The sequence below is a fragment of the Sciurus carolinensis genome, chromosome 9 (assembly GCF_902686445.1).
Source record: "Sciurus carolinensis chromosome 9, mSciCar1.2, whole genome shotgun sequence".
Classification (NCBI taxonomy): domain Eukaryota; kingdom Metazoa; phylum Chordata; class Mammalia; order Rodentia; family Sciuridae; genus Sciurus; species Sciurus carolinensis.
This window is the reverse complement of record NC_062221.1, coordinates 42,108,959-42,125,999: the sequence shown is the minus strand read 5'-3', so window position 1 is coordinate 42,125,999 and position 17,041 is coordinate 42,108,959. Positions and strand designations below refer to the sequence as shown.

Below are 17,041 nucleotides of genomic sequence, written 5' to 3'. Positions count from 1 at the left end.
GCTTATGGAATCATGGATTTTGGAAATACCCTAACGTCTGATGGATGCTGTTAGGTGCGTCCCTAAGTGACATGACTGGGCTTCAGTCATTTCTAACGGAAGTGATACACGCCAGGAACATGTCTACTGTTAAAACAATACCACTGTAAAGGCTGTTGTGCCCCTTTTGCGATCCCTCTTTGCTTGTTCAAATGCTACTGTGTTTCCAAGTCCAGCCTAATGCCACCTTCCCCTTCAGCATTCTTGACTGGTGGTCCGTGTTCATTTCCTGCCTGTGTGGACTCTCTTTAGCATTTGCGGTGTGTTCTGCCCGTCTGACTGGGTGGAGCAGGAGTGCAGTGGCTGTCCCTTCTCCTTTCAGGATCGGGGTTCCTAAGAATGGGTGAGAGCAGTTCCTGCAGCAGATGTTCCTCCCTAACCCTGGTCAGAGTGGCCGCTCTCTCCATCCAGTCCCAGGCTCCTGCCCTGCAGCCCCCAGGCCTCCTCCGCTGAGAGGGCCCAAGTCTGCTCTGAATTTCTTTTCTCCTGGAGTCCGCACTGCATCCCCTCTCACGCCCTCCCCAGCATTTTGAAAGCAGTGGCTTTCTGTAGCCCTCTTTTTACCAGCTTAGGTGACTTCTCAGTCAGAGCTGGTGGCCCCTTCAGCTCTCTCTCCATTTTTATTAACACTCCGCTCTCCAATTCTAAAGTGGGGTGGGCTGAACATTATTCTGCAGCGACCTTCACGTGCCATTCTTCGTCCATGTGTCCTTCAAGGGTGGCCACCTTTAAGCATGAGTTTGCTTTCTGATGGGCACATTTTATTTCAGCATTAACTGGTAAAAACTGACTTAATCATTGTTTTGTATTTGGCAAAATTCTTTCATTCTTTTTATCTCATTTCATTTTTAGTACAGTGCTGAGAGGCAGGCAGCCCGCCATTATTCTTATTTCTGACGTGTGGGAAAGGAAACAAAGGAAGGGCTAGAGGATTTCAGTGGATTTGCTCAGTGTCAGCCAAAAATCATAAATGATGAAGTCACCTTCAGTCAGATTCTTCCAAACCACAATCCTTCTGCTTCCCTTCCTTTACATTTCTGTATTTAATCTGTTATTACTAATTAGACCTGCTCCTTGAGGGCCATCTCCTGCCATGATGTCTGAGTCCTCTGTAACACCAAATGGTTCAATTTGCCATTTGATTATGGTAACCAAATGGTGGTTTCCCCAGTTTGTGTCTCTGACTCTGGGCTGGGTGTTTACTGACACTTTCCCTGTCTTACACATCTCTGCTAAGTAAATTTTATTAATACTTTTGGATCATTAATATGCATTTGAATCACCTGGGGATGTTGTTAAAATGTTAATTCTGATTCCGTAGGTCTGGGTGGGGCCAGGTCTCTGCATTTCATTCTCGGTTCCCAGGTGATGCCGATGCTGCTGGTCACAGACCTCGCTTTAAGGAGTATCCTCCTTATAGGCGAAGAAACCTTGGCCCAAAGACGTTAAAGTAATTTTTCAAAAATGACACACTTGGAAGTGGTAAAGTCCAGTTCAGAACCTAATCTTGCTCTCTGGAGGGGAGGATTATCTACAAAGATGGGATCAGAGGAATTTTTGGATAGCAGCAACAAAACAAGAATAAGAACATGGGATATGAGAGTCTGTGGGACATCTCTGGGAACAGAGGCTGAGCTGATGCCTGGGAGAGCGAGGCCGAGTTGGATGCAGAGTAGAGCAGTAAGGGAGCCACTGGGAGACCTGGAGGAGGGTCTGCAGTAGCATTGGAGGTGCCCAGGACATGAGCCTGGGTCGGTGCACTGCAATCTGGTTGTTAGCTGTGAACTGCCAGTGTTGCACATTGGCATCTCCATGGAGTGCTGTGGCCTGGTCAAAAGCCACAGAATTGCTCTGTGATGGCCTTTATTGTTGTTCTTATAGAGCCCACCATCGTAAAGTCTCTTCGCTTATGGCAACAAAGGGTGCATTACCCACCCCGCCTTTCCATATTTTTTCCAGGCTCCAAAAAAGGGCTGTTTTTCCACAGACCAGTAATAAACATTCTTAAAAGAAGCATTCTTCCTTCAGTAGCAATCCGTAATGGGAAAAGTAGAACAGAGACAAAGTGCAATCCTGGTCTGAATGGAGACCGGTTTTTCTTTGTGTGAATAACCAGCATTCCAGTCAGGTTGCCACGGTGATGCTGAGATTATAACTGTTCATGCCAGCAGTCAGAGAATGTTGCCCAATTAGTTATTCTCGGCTGCTGGGTTACCTTGACAGTGGCTCAAACAGCAGGTTTTGAGTTCAGAGGCCTTCACATGAGCAGTCAGGAGACCTGTAGTTCTGCCGCCCTGGATGGGGCACAGGGACTACAAGTCCCAGCATGCTCTGGTTTAGCCCATCTAGGGACATGAAAGCAGGTGCCATTTTTAATTTCTTACCCTGTATCGGTAAGAATGGGTTACCAGAATCCTTGGGTTGTTGGCTATCGACTTTGTAAGGGCTTTTCTAGGCTGCTTTTACTTGGGGATTGGAGACAATAGAGAGAATGTGCATTTTGGCATTGGATGTAGCTTTAATTTTTTTTACATGAACAATCTACCTCACAGGATTGCTGAAGAGATGAAATAAAATAACTTGGAAAATGCCATGCATAATGTCTGGGGTGTGGAAGATATCCAGGGAAATGTAGCTTATCCCAAATATTGTTTCAGAAATCATCAAGCATTATACAGCACAATTATTATTATTAGCATCTTTTGGTCACTTTATTGTCTTGGTCACAATGGCCTAGGATGTGCTATGGTAACAAACAATATTTGAGACTTTATATGACTTAAATTTATTTCTTGTTCCTGGTACACACCTCTGTGGATCAGTAGAGGACTCTATTACCAGCGACCTAAGGACTCAGACACAGGAGGTTTTGTGACCACGTGTGCATCCAGTCATCACAGTGCTTTGTACAGGAAATCAGATATTTCACCTGAAAGTGGCACATCACTTCCAGCCACATTTCATCAACCAAAGTAAATCAAGTGCTCCTACCCAAGTTCAAGAAGGGCAGGGAGTGCCGTCTTATAACATGCCACTGAAGGAGAAGTGGAATATTTATTGAGAAACTGTAATGACTGCCACCTCTACCAGAAGCAAAAAGACTGATGGAGAAGAGTGTTTTAAAGAAGGACTGCTAGTTATACATAAAAATATAAAAATATCTGAAGAGTAAATAAATTAGAATTCAGCTGCATCATAGCAAACCCAAGAAATTAGTGCATGAAGGAAGACAGAAATTTATTTCACTCTCATGTTCAGAAATAGGCAGGCCAGTGGTGGCATGATAGTTCCATGGCCATCAGAGGCTTAAGATCATTTTATTGTCCTACTATACCAATATAGCATAAGCCTTCTGCTTTTCAGTTTATCTCAGGATCAGATGTGTGGCTGCAGGGTTCCAGCCATCCCGTCTGCACTTGAGGAAGGTAGTGGAAGGAGGGAAAATAACAAAAGAGCAAAAGAGCTCTTTCTTCCAACTAAGCTAGTTTCATCTGAGCAATTCTTTTGAATGTCCCATTCAGTAATTCTAATATTGGCTAGATTTTATTGTCATATTGTGTGCACATATCAATACGTAACCACAAATTCCATCATTATGTACAACTAGAATGCACTGATAAAAAATTTGGAAAAAAATATGCTTATATGTCATCGACCTGCGGCATGTAGTTTTTGAGCTGCATGCTTTGCCTCCTGCGTAAAATTGAGATTTCCATAACTAAGGAGCAAGGGACCAGCCGACCTTGGATGGCACTGAGCAGTCCTGGTGATGTCAACTTAAGACGCAAATGTTGGTTAACTAGGAACGACAAGGCAACGATGGCTCTGCATCGGCACTTAGCAACCTGTGCTCCACAGCACACCAGTGCATAGAGGAGCTGGGACTGTCTTAAGAGTGTGATATGACCAGACAGGTTTGGGAAATGTGGAAAGCTTTGGCGTCTCTAGAGATTTGCAGGGTAGGTTAACACATTAAAAGCTCTGAGAAACTCCTCTATAAAGAAATCCCCAACCTACTAAATTTTTTTAACCCAATGTTCCCAGGCTTCTTTGAAAGTGGAAACTCAACACCCACGGAACTTTGAAGGGACACAGGGAGATTCAGCTATAACTTCTTGAATTTGCCAAAAAGTTTGTAGATCCTTGATCACATAGTATAAAGGCCTCATTCTAAAATTGTCTGTCTTGCTTAACCAACCAGCCAGCCAACCAGCCAACCAACCATGCTAGGAGTGAAAGCCTTGGCGGGGAGGAGTCATGCAAATGAGGCCCTGTTATTAAAAAAACCTGTCCAAGCTGGTTTTTATTAGCCACCTGTTCCATTAGTTGTGACATCAGATGATGGACTGAGATTGGCTTGGATATCATTCTGTCAAATGACAGGCCCCTGCCCCAGGTAGCTGTTGATGGACTCTTGGCCATCCCACCATCTCTGGAAGTGAGAGCGTTAGATGGTCCTTCCAGCTTATCTTTCCTTCCTTGAGAACCAGAGAGAAGGCCTGTGTTCTTGACCAAAAGACGTTGGCCCCTCCCCTTCCATATCCACACAACCCTGGCCTTCATGGTGGCTTCCATGCAAAGGGAGAAGGGAACTCCTTTGATTGTGGAAAGGGTAGACAACCAGCTAGTGAAAGGTGGCTTGCCATCCTTATTACCTTAAAGTAGAGTTGGCTCTCTCACTAGTTTTGTTCCTGCCTGTATCAACTGCTGGGGTCCTTCTGGGTGGGGAAAGAACTCCTGAGAACCCGCTCAAGCGGACGTTACATGTTGTTGGTCTTTTGTGAGCAGGTGGTAAATGAGTAGCTTTGGGGAAATGGTCCTGTTAAGACTCTTCTTTCCAAAATAGAACCTTGGATGGCTTCCTAATCTTTCTTACTTAATTATTTAGGTAATCGGTTCTTGTCTTTAAAGTCCATCTGCTGCCGTTGCTATCTTTTTTCTTCATCTAAGCATCTTTGAAGGGCAAAATGCCAGAATCTTTTCTAGTCTGGTTCCCATCATTTGGATCTCATGTTGCTGGAAATACTGGAACGTCACCCTGTCTTGACAGGTCTAGAGGGATCCGATGTTTGCACATCTCTGTAAACTGTGTGATACTCCTCCCCTCAATAGCTGTATCATCTGTGTAGTAACCTGATGCGGGGGTGGGGGGACCCAGGTGGGGAGCTCTGTGTACCTGTTGACCTGTAGAGCAACTTGTGTGTGTGTGACCTTGAGGAGACTGTGGGAGAATGGAGGAAAATTCTGTAGGGTGTAGATAGCGCTTCTTGTACAAAATTTGCCTCTGGCCCGTTACCCTGGAGAAGTCTCTTAACTTGCTTTAGGGAGTTGATGTGGCTTTTCCTGAGTGTTGATGGGTTGGAATGTAGTCTCTGAACTCGAATTTAGGGTTGGTACTTTCCACATGTTGCCTTGGCAGGTCTGCGGCCATGACATGGGAACGTCGGGCCAGGAAGCATGAGAAGTGCTGGCCAGCAAATCACAACAGCTGACAGGGGATTAAAATAGCTGTGCACCAGAGCTAGGAAAAAAAAAAAAAAAATTCAAGTTAACATTGTAAGTTCTTCTTGGGTTGTTCTCATCTTCGTTTTATGTTCTTAACTTTATGTCCTCATTTTTCCATTGTAAGCCAGTGGACAACAACCAGTTTATATACAGTTCTATGTTTTCATCTGTAAGGAAATAAGTTGAAACTGAGCTAATGTGAGTATGAATATGTAAAATTCATGAACTGAGAAAAATGTGTTTTTGAAAAATTTCCTTTATCTCCTCTGCTGATGTTTATGTGTGACCTACCAAATGGACTGTCTCAAAGATCATCAAATCAACCACATGTGATAAATCTAGTTATATTAGCTCTGGGCATGAATTAAATTTCTTTCTCAAGCCAAGCACCTGAAATTTATAACTGCCTACCCATCCTCCCCATGACCCCTTCCAGGCCCACTATTTGGAGGACAGTGAGTGATCCCTTTAATCTATCAAAGGATTTTTTTTTTAATTGAATAGAGGGAAAAACTGGAAGTTAAGAAACACTCGAGGTCTTGACCTGATGCTGTAACTAGTTAAGACCTTCAGCATGTCACCTAAGCTGTTTTGTTTGAAATCCTGTGATTTTATGAGTGTGTAGTTCCTCCCTCTGGGCCTCCAGTAGCTCTTCTGTAAAATGGGGAGAGGGATCTGTTGATCTCATTTTGGAATCCCTGCTCCAGTTGTCACAGATCTTCCTGTGGCTGCGGATGGCAGAGCTGTGGTGGGGGAACATCGTCATTTAATATTCATCGCGTGTCTTTATGTCCCAGCTGTGATCTAGGTACTGGGGATACTGCACAGAACAAAACCAATAGAACTTACTCCTTCTTGGATGAGAATTTTTAGCAATCACATTTTGAGACCTTATGATATGTCTGCTATGACTCTAAATGATTTATACATATTCTTTATTAAAAGAATGAAGTAAACACTGTTATCCCTATTTTACAGTTGAGGAAACCAAGACTCAGAAAGATTTAATAACATGCTCAAGGTCATTTAGGTACCACCTGTTGAAGCTGAGGTGTCAATCAGGCTTGTTGATCGATCTTAACCACTGAGCTATCCTGTCTCTCCCTGTCAACTAATTGTTTTAATTCAGAGTAATTAGTATTAAAACTAGCTGATGGCCACGTAGGAACAAGACAAAAATAAAATGAGTTTGACACAGAAATCTGAATTCCTGCTTGCGGTTTAATCTCCCTCTCTGAGGCATCAGGATCAGGGACAAGGAGCAACCATGGTACAGCCGACTTTTATGCTCCCAGCCACTTGCCTGGTGGTCCCTGCTGGGCTTGAGATTACTGCCTCTTCTCTGGCTCTACTGGTAGATCACAAGGACTTCAACCATCCCCATCACCCCAAGTCAGTTTCAGCATTGGCTACTTGTAGAGAAGTGTGTAATGATGGATTTGGAATCAGAATACCCAATTTGAATACTGGCTTTACTATTCTGGGCAATTTTAATAATGCCAGCAGCAGTGGTAATATAGCTATTATTTATTAAACACTGTTACATCGTGTTCAATGCTGCATGTATGTTGTTTCTGATTCTCAGAACAATCCTCCAGGGGTGGTGTGCGAATCCTCACATTGTCTGCTCTTGGCTGCTGTCTATCTCTTCCATTTGACCTTAGGCAAGTTACTTAATTCCTTGAAGCCTTAGTTTCATCAAGAGGGTTAGTAATATCTATTTCCTAGGTTGTTGTAAGGATTCAATGTGAAAATATTCAATAGAAAGCATGTAGTCCGTTGCCTATTCCAGTATTCCAGTGGTAGTAATATTGTTTATTATAGCCTGATCTATAGCCAAAGGTGTTGCAGCTATTAATCTGAGGAGCCAGGTTTCCCTTCTGCTTGCAAAGACAGCCTTTGTGATGACAGGCCTGAGCTGCAGTGTGCTGAGGGGAGCCAGGGAGCCGCAGGAGGGTGCTGGGAAGGCTGGTTCACTGCTGGCTGCTGCCCTGTAACAGGTGGAACTAAACTGACCGCAGTTCAGGTAGGAGGTGAGGAGGCTCCAGTCTCTGCCCTGAGAACTCAGTCTTCAGCACTGAGAATGGTGTTTCTAGAGGCTTGGCTCAGCCTATGTCTTGAGCCTACAAAGAGCTGGCTGCTTATTGGGGACCTAGTATGGTAAAAAGACACCAATCCCTGCCAGGCACAGATGTATTGTTGGAGTCCTGGAAGCCAGCGTGTGCTCAGGACTGCCCTTCCCAAAGACCGTGCGTGACGTGTGGAGCTGGGGAGTTGCCTAGCATCATCACGTGAAGGATGCAACCTTCCCAAGAAGGCAGGCTAAGTGGTATGATCCCTTTTACAGATGGGAAGACCAGAGTATGAAAAGTGGAATAACGGTAGCCATGAGTACAATCCAGACTGGAACCCCGTTTTGGATCAGTCCTCGGATAGGTCTGCATAGTTTGCCTGTCTCTACAGATGTTCACCCAAGAAAAATCAGCCGTGTTTAATCTTCATTTTATTTTATATAAATTTTTACTTGAATTATCTGCTGTACTTCAAATGCATGGCTTGGACCAGTTCGTTAAGGAATAGAAGCTCCTGGGCTCTCGTCTGCACCTCCTGGATAACATACTGTTGGAGCACTGCTTTCTCTGTATGCCACTTGGGTGGTCATTTAATGTGCATGTGTCGTCATTTGCTCTTGTCTCTTTCCCTTCTTAGACTGGAAGCACCCTGAGTTGGGGCCAGGTGCCTTCTACTTCTACTTTGGATAGTACCTAACACATAGCAGGTGGAGGGGCCCAGGTGACTATCAGTATGAGGCCAAACCTTTGACCGCTCAGATGCCCACTACAGTAGAAGAGGGAGCAGTGAGTAAAACATGGCCTTTGAGGGACCTTGTCTGGCTGTGGGTCAGCAGGGACTGAACCCAGGGGATGTTAAATTCGCCTGTGTTTCTGAGGCTGTACTTACTCTGGAAGGACAATGGTGTTGCAAAAACCTGAAGGCTCAAGACAAATATGGAGAGTTCTCCTACTGTTCCTCTTTTCTTTGTTCTGTTTTGCTTTTGTTAGCATATGCTTGTCAGTTATGGCTGAAACAGAACAAAACAGCTGCTAAATATGGTCCAGAAGAAATAACGTTTTGGTCTTTTTCAGGCCGGTAAGTTTAGAGTAAGCACAGTAGTTTGGCAGATGTCAATAACCAGTCCCCGGATAGACAGTCATACCAAGGGCTATCTGTATTCTGTTGGAGTCAATTTTGCCCTGCTAAAGGATTGGTGGCCTCAAGTCAAAGATTCTGTCACAGCATGACTATGACTTTAAGAGGAGTATTGAACAAGTGGTATCTAGGGTCAGGCCATTGCTCGTGATCCCTCCCAGTTCCTTTCTTAATCTCATTTTCTAAGAAGGGGGAAGTGTGGGGAAGAATAGGTGACATCTTTCACCATGCTTCATGCTAAGGAGCTGTCGTCCTTATAGATACAAGTCTGCTGTTTGCAATCTTTGGGATTTAGTCTCAAGATGTTATTTAGTATTCCGATAAATCTAGTATCATTCAGGGGACCTGAAAGAATCTCTGCTCCCAGGGCATTTGTAATTCATCAAGGGAGAGAAATGTGTGAAGGGATAGCAGACTTGTCCCTAGATCCTAAATCTCTTCCCCCTGCTGCAGAGTCTGACTGGAGCCTGCCAACACTGCCCACATGTCATCAGCTGAGAGATGAGAGAATTTGTTCCAACATCCAGAAGCCTGAAAAACTTCATGTGTCTTCTCAATTGCCTCACTCATTTCTAAAGAGACATCTGTTTGTCCATAAATATCTGACCCTGTTTGCTAAGCATGGGGTGACATTATTGGTTGAAAAGCAATAGGTCTTCTACTGGCTTTGTAAGGTTTATAGACTTTTTTAGTTGAAAATCTATGAAATGCAGACTGGATTTCCTGTGGCATATTTCTTGTTTATTAACTGAACTGGTTTGCAAAGTGCAAAAAAGAAATAGAAGGAAGGAGATGAATATTTATTGAAGTTCCATTATGTATCAGGTCCCATGCTAGTCTAGACACTCGTGGTCCTCGGAATCACCCTGGAGAGCGGTAATGCTGTCCCCATTTTAAAGATGAAGGCTCTGAGACTCAGTTCAGAGAGCTTGGTTCATCACTTGGGTGATGTCACTTGATTCATCACTTACTGAGTGATAAATCAAAGCTAGTGAGTCTCCTGTCACAGTGGTATGCATCTGTAATCCCAGCGGCTCAGGAGGCTGAGGCAGGAGGATTGTGAGTTCAAAGCCAGCTTTAGCAATAGCAAGGCACTAAGCAATTCAGTGAGAGACCCTGTCTCTACATAAAATACAAAAAAAGGATTAGGGATGTGGTTCAGTGGCCAAGTGTCCCTGGGTTCAATCCCCGGTACTACCTCCCGGAAGAAAGAAAAAAAAAAGAAGCTGGTAGTTCTGATGCCATGGTGTAGTGTGGAGCTCAGAGTTTGGAATCTGACGAGGTGGAGGTTCTTCTTGGCCCTGCTGCTCCTCAGTCCCATGACCTTGACCAAGTGTTCACTCTCTCCATGCCTCAGTGTCCTCACTTGTAAAATCAAAGATAATGATAACACCCACTTGATAGAGTTGTGCTCATGAAATAAACTACTCATGGAAAAGTTTTACAGTCGGCCCTGGCACAAAATGGCTATGAAACGTTGGTTATTATCATGATTTGTATTACGATAACTGGCCAAATTTACCTTCATCAGCACTTGCGGAAAGTAATGTTTTCTTTCAGGGAACAGCCTGCCTTTCAATATGCAGTTATATTTCATTATGAAATAATGTAAACTACTCTACCTTAGAATTAAATTCTCTTCTCAGCCTCACGGCAAAGGTTAAGATCTGAATAAAGGCATGTGTAGCCAACAGGGATTCCTGGCTTTGGTAAATGTCAGTGATTTGCTCTTTTCTCCTTGGTGGATGTAACATTCTTCCATGCCGCCCGTCCTGGCTTTAAGAGCAGCTAAGCAAACACGAGAGGGAGAATGAAGCTGACTCTTGTCTCTTGGCTTTCCTGTCTGTGTAACATGATTATTAGGTACAGCCGCCTCTGCTTGCAGCACCGCAGCGGCCACATCCTGACAGCCTGTCTTCTCAATGCACAGGAGGCACAGCTCCCCCAACAAGCTTTATTTTATGGATGTTTTTGGAGTTGGGAATCCTAAAGGGACTTCTGCATGTGATAGCTCTGTGTGTCTGGGATTGGTGTAGGAGGGGTGGGGCTCAGCGGCTAGAAGAGCTTGTCTAGATTGAAAAGAAGTGACACAAATGTGAGCTAGACCTTGGGCTCTGCATTCTGATCTGCCCCCCACCTCCCTGCTTTTGGGCAACTTCCTCTACATATGTCGTGGAGAATTGGGAATAGGACGTCAACCTTATTTAGTAAATAATTATGTCCAGCAGTTTTATGTTGGACATGGTGCTAAGTGCTGGGAACTACGAAGATGAATATGACATTCTCTGCTCCCAGGGCATTTGTAATTCATCAAGGGGAGAAATGTGTGAGAGGATAGCACTGTGTGCAAACACGTTTCAGAGAGCTGTGCACCAGGTGCGGCAGGTGGAGAGAGGTAGCAGTGATTTGAGCAAGGCTACACAGAGGAGGTGGCAGACCGGGCTCTCAGAGGATGCGCTTGCCTGCTAGAGAATGGCTGAGGGAAAGATCTCGGCAAATAGGCCTTAGGATAAACCCAGGCATAGGGCTGAGTGTCAGGTGTCAGGGAAATGCCTGGTTTGAGGTCTCGGTTGGGTGTAACGTGAAGCTGGGAATGGAGGCAGGGCCTCAGAATCACAAGACCTTGACTTTTAATTTGAAACATATCGTAGGGAACTTTAAATCAGGGATCGTCGTGGTTAGAATAACTACATTAGAAGGATTCGTATGGCGAGTAGGTTGGAATGAGGGAGGCGCAGACAGAAACCAAATAGTGCCACGCAGAAATGGCCTTGGATGATGATATATAATGGGAGTGGGGGGTTGGGGGTGAGAGAAGAACTTTACTTTAGATTATATAGAGGGAAATAAGAGGGAGGGGGTATGAAAGATGGTGGAATGAGATAGACATCATTACTCTATGCATGTATGATTACACAAATGGGCCTATACCCAAAGGACTTAAAATCAGCATATTACAGAGATACAGCCACATCAATGTTCATAGCTGCTCAGTTCACAATAGCCAGATTGAGGAACCAACCTAGATGTCCTTCAATTGATGAATGGATAAAGAAACTGTGGTGTGTATATATATATATATATATATATATATATATATATATATATACAATGGAATATTACTCAGCCATAAAGAATGATAAAATTATGGCATTTGCAGGCAAATGGATGAAACTGGAGAATATCATGCTAAGTGAGATAAGCCAATCTCAAAAAACCAAAGGACGAATGATATTGCTAATAAGTGGATGATGACACATAATGGGGGGTGGGAGGGGTTAGTGTTAGGGTTAGAGTTAGGGTTAGGGAGGGGGGCAAGAATGGAGGAAGGAAGGACTGTATAGAGGGAAAAGAGGGGTGGGAAGGGTGGGGGGAAGGGAAAAAAATAACAGAATGAATCAAACAACATTACCCTATGTAAATTTATGATTACACAAATGGTATGCCTTTACGCCATGTACAAATAGAGAAACAACATGTATCCCATTTGTTTACAATAAAAAAAAAAAAAAAGAAATGACGAGGCCTGTTGGTGTGAATGAGGTGGAGGAGATGGGCATGGCAGACATGCGAAGGTCATTAGCATTTGGTGGCCAGGGTGGGACCTTGAGGGAAGCATAGCTTGACGAGCAGAGTCTAGGAGAGACTGAGAGGTGTGATGGAGGATGGAGGAGGAGGTCATTTTCAACCAAAGTGGTGCTCAGCTGAGTAATGCCTCAGAAGGGCAAACTGGACAAGACTGAGAGGAAGCCATTGCATCTAAGAATGGAGGGGTCATGGCCCGCCTTGGGAGAATATTCCCCCCACTTTTTCCATATTGTTACTGGTGCATTATAACTATACATAATGGGGCTGGGGATATAGCTCAGTTGGTAGAGTGCTTACCTCCCATGCACAAGGTCCTGGGTTTGATTCCCAACACCACACACACACACACACACACACACACACACACACAACCCAAATAATTGTACGTAATAGCAGGAGTCATGGTTACATATTTATACATGCCCACAGTATAATAATATAATAATGTAATTTGGTCAATATCGTTCCCCAGCACTTTCCCATTCCCTCCCCTTGGGAGACATAACTTTAGAGGTCTTGCTGGAATAGAGAAAAAGGCTGGATCACCTCGTTCAAGTTTCACAAGAATATAACTAACATGGATGTGTGTTTATGCAAAGGAATATTTGCAAACATTCCATTCTCCAGGTTCGAAGATCTAGATGATTGGAAAGTTTGGGGAAAGAGCGTCAATGGGTCAGGTGGGGTGTTCATTTCCACTGCCTCACGGTGCAACTCTACCTCTGCTTACTCCAGTCCTTCCTCCTTCACCCCCAGCAGGTGTGGATTCTGAGGATGCCACAGTAAACTTATACTGTAAATCAGAGATCCTTCATCCACTTCTCAGGGCACCAACGTGATGTGATGATCATTTCCACTGCTGTTGTCCACTTAAGGCCACTTAGCAGTGGGATTTGTTAGTTCCTTTGACCTTTTTTTCCTTTGGATGTGTCCAGCAAAAAGCCTTCCTCTGTCTTAGCAGGTGGAATAAAGTCTATATTGACCCTCTTTGACTTGGACTACCTGAGTCATGTGCCCATTAATAGATGATTAGAGGAGAGAAAGGGCTTTGGAAGTCAGCAGCCCAGATCCTCCTGAGACTCGGTTGTGAACCCCAACCCTGAGAAGAGATCCAGGAGGTGGGGAGAGCCCTGGGTATGGAAGCTGATCCCTGCCCCCCGCAACTGTTCTGCTCCTGCCCTTCCTCACACTCTGGATGGATTACCAGACTCCTTAAGGCAGCTACCCCTCACCATCCTGCTTCTCCTCGCTCGCATTTTTTTCTACTCAAGAAAAATGAATGTTGAAAGCACAATTGAGATATTTCAAGCAAATGTAGAACCTCACTCCAAATATGTTGCAGAAACACCACTGAGCAAACAAACTACTGGGAAGCACAGCTTAGAAACAAACAGCAGCTGCCACCATTTATGGGCTGTTTTTTCTTTTCCTCATTTCTTTCTAATTCCGTTTGTAATAAAACCTGCTGCTCTAATGGCCTAGTCGTTTAACAAATGGCATTTTTCTTCCCCATCCTGAGGCCGCCCAGGTGGCCTTGACCGTGTCTTGCCGCTCTGCGGTGTTGGTTGACTCAGAGGTCTGGTCCTTTCACTGTGTTTTCTTGTTGTGGATCTGATGGAACATTGTCCCGTCTGCCTGGACCAGGTGGGGCATCACTGGACCTTCTGCACTTCTTGATTTTCAAGGACAGGAGCCTAGAGTGTGGTCTTTTGCTCTTCGGACTTTGTAAGAGTGGGTAGTGCTCACTCTAGTCTTTCTTCATGACAAAATGCTTAGTCTTTTTTCATTTACTTTTATATGGAATCTTCAAAGGCACATAACCAAGGACCTTGACTTTAAAGAACTCTTGTGACACCCAACTCTTTTGCCTCCTTTCCCCTTATAAAGGCTACTGGCCTGTGGAATTCCTCAACTTATAGACGATTACTCTTAGGTGTTAATAGATTGTCGTCTATGTGCAAGTCATTGTGCTGGCGCTCATTCTTTGCCAGGCTTTTGCAAGGTGGAGGTCATCACTGTTTTATAGGCTCAAACACTAGGTTTCTCCCCTAGGCTCTCTCAGGCTCATGCAGCCAGCCAGGACAAAGCTGGCATTTAACCCAGGTCTTTTCAAAGCTCAGGTTGTTTCCCTCCTGCCTCACGACCACTCACCACCACAATATATGCTAATGTTCACACATATGTTTGCTCAAGATGGGCTAAGGTTTGCAGTCTTTTTTTTTTTTTTTTTTTTAAATCTTTCAGAGTAGGTGCTTAAAAATTAAGATCTCACATTAAACCGTTTATTTTTTTAAATCATTAGACTTGTCCGAGTAGTTTCTCCTGTGTTGACAAGACGATACCAGCTAAGTTAGCTCTCACCTCCTGCTCTTCCCCAGCCCCACCTTTGATTAAGTGTATGACTTCTCCAGTTTGGTTGAGGCTCCAATGGGGTCGCTGTACTCATTTACCTCTCTTGCTTGGCCTCTGTAGGCCTTGAAGTTTGTGACTTGATTGATACTTTTAAAGAAGCAATTTCTTTCCAGTTAGGAATCAGTAGGGGTAGAAGTCAATTTCTGTCTCTGAGTAGAATTTTATAGGCTTTGATTTTTTTCTTTTCAACTGTTTGGGATTGTAATTCAGTAATAATAGCTGTAATTATTGGACATTTACTGAGCACTTCACATTTAACTGACTCTGAGGGTTTGCAGACACCTGTTTTGGTGGTAGGAACGTACATAGTTCTCCAATTTAGTGTGTATTCTAAGTCCTGTGATTATCCTTCATTTACTACAAAAGTGTGTTTGGCAAGGGCAGCATTAGAGAGAGGGAAGATGAATCCAGAGAAAAGCATTCTGAGAGAGTTAAGTATGTTGATAGCATTTTCTTTTGGAAGGTTTTGACTCCCATAGTTAAAGATTGCCCCATGATGCAGGAGCGTCCTACTTCATTCACTCCATTGTTCACCACAATGTGCAGACATTCCAAGAGAAATATCCTAAAAGCGTAGAAACTCCTCAGGATCATTTTATATTGTTTACCTGGAAGCATATTTCCATTTGCTGATGAGAACCATGTTCTTTTATCTTGTTTTAATAGAAGAAATGCCTCTTTGTGTCTGATTTAAACCCATTTTGGAGACGTATAAAATAGACACAAAATGGAATTTGGTTAACTTAATAGGTGTAGTGGAATTAAATATTTCCAATTTTGATAATATTAACATGTGAGAGCCCTCCAAACCAAAATTATTTATTTGTTTCTTTTAAGTATTTGCTTTTGATTAAGACAATGTCAGGAATATTGCTTTGAATTATTATTATTATTATTTTTTCCCTTTCTAGGACCCTGCAGGGATCTTTGAACTGGTGGAACTTGTTGGAAATGGAACATATGGGCAAGTTTATAAGGTAAGAGCATTGACCTTGAGTATGGCTGACGTGTGGTTGTGGATCATGAATGCTGAGTGGCAATGTTGTCTGTACTTGCTCATAAGCACCTCTGAACAGATTTAGTGAAATAACAGTGACAGAGTCAGTCTACTCTGTCTTTTTAAATATATCTGTAGTCATGTTGTCTAAGCTGGATCCCGTGACTTGTGCATTTTCCCTCATTATATATTACTGTGTTTGCATCAGACACATGAATTTGGATGCCGCGTTGTAATACTTAAGAGTGGTTAGTTTCCTTTACTTTAAGCACTGCCAGAACTGGTTTTCGAAGGAGAAAAGGATGCCATTTACTTTAGAAATTTAAGCTATTAGACTTTGGCAGCTGGCAAAGTAGATTTGTTTTAGGCCTGGGGCACACATTAAATGAGTTTAGCAATCAGTATTAGAGGAAGACCGGCCACCTCACAGAGCTAAGGCCTAATGACAGCACTGAATTTTACAAATTAGGAAATAGAGTTAAATGTAGAATTGAGCTTAATGTCCTTCTACTAATTTTTGCTTCCTAATTCACCTCCAAAATGTTTTTAGAATGTATTTTCCCCCAATAAGTTATCTAAGAAAATTTTTTTAAAAATGTGGGTTGATTTTTTTTTTTTTTGATTATCAAAAGGAAATGCAAATGAACCGTTTTTAGACTAAAACTTTGGGGATTTTGGTGAATAAGCTCTTGAAATGCCTTCAAAGAAACCCCAGCTGTTTCCTCATGATTATTTCTAGGGAAATAGCCATCATTTTCCTTAGTGGTAGTGATATGAGATGGTGTTTCCATTACAAATTATCTCCCATTGTTCTGTATTTAAAAATTTCTTCTCTGAACCCTAAACTTCTCTCAACTGATTAAAATTATTGCAGAAGTCAGATTGTAATATTTCTAATTCTGCAGAATATCAATAATATATGTATAAGATGTTCTTGAGTATCTGGTTTTTAAAGTGTAATTAGAGGGAATACACATTTATGCCATTTGGTGTCCACTCCAGGGGAATATTTTTTCCTTGCACATTAACAATAATTTCCTAAAATGTGAACCCCCTACAATAGAAAGATTGTAGTCTACCCAAGCTGTTCACTTGATGTTGATCCTGTCTGACAAAGAAAGGAATGTGTCTCAGCAAATGCTTTTAAATACTTTCAATGAAGATAATTAGGTTGGAAGATTGTGTTATTGCATTTGGAAAAATTGGATTGAACTTGTGAAGTAACGTGGCTAATGAATTAAGGTCTGACTTAGGTAGTGAATTACTTCTGACTTGCTGTCAGTGTGGAGG

General features: G+C 43.0%; 1 protein-coding gene across 8 annotated transcripts in view; it reads left to right on the top strand.

Moving 5' to 3' along the window:
- The window catches only part of Tnik (TRAF2 and NCK interacting kinase), a 377,067-nt gene that overhangs the window by 70,507 nt on the left and 289,519 nt on the right, over nt 1-17,041 (top strand). For all 8 annotated transcript variants that reach the window (XM_047563560.1, XM_047563558.1, XM_047563556.1 and 5 more), the window contains exon 2: nt 15,666-15,731. In XM_047563560.1, the coding sequence (XP_047419516.1) occupies nt 15,666-15,731 (66 nt within the window). The remainder of the gene's footprint in view (nt 1-15,665; nt 15,732-17,041) is intronic.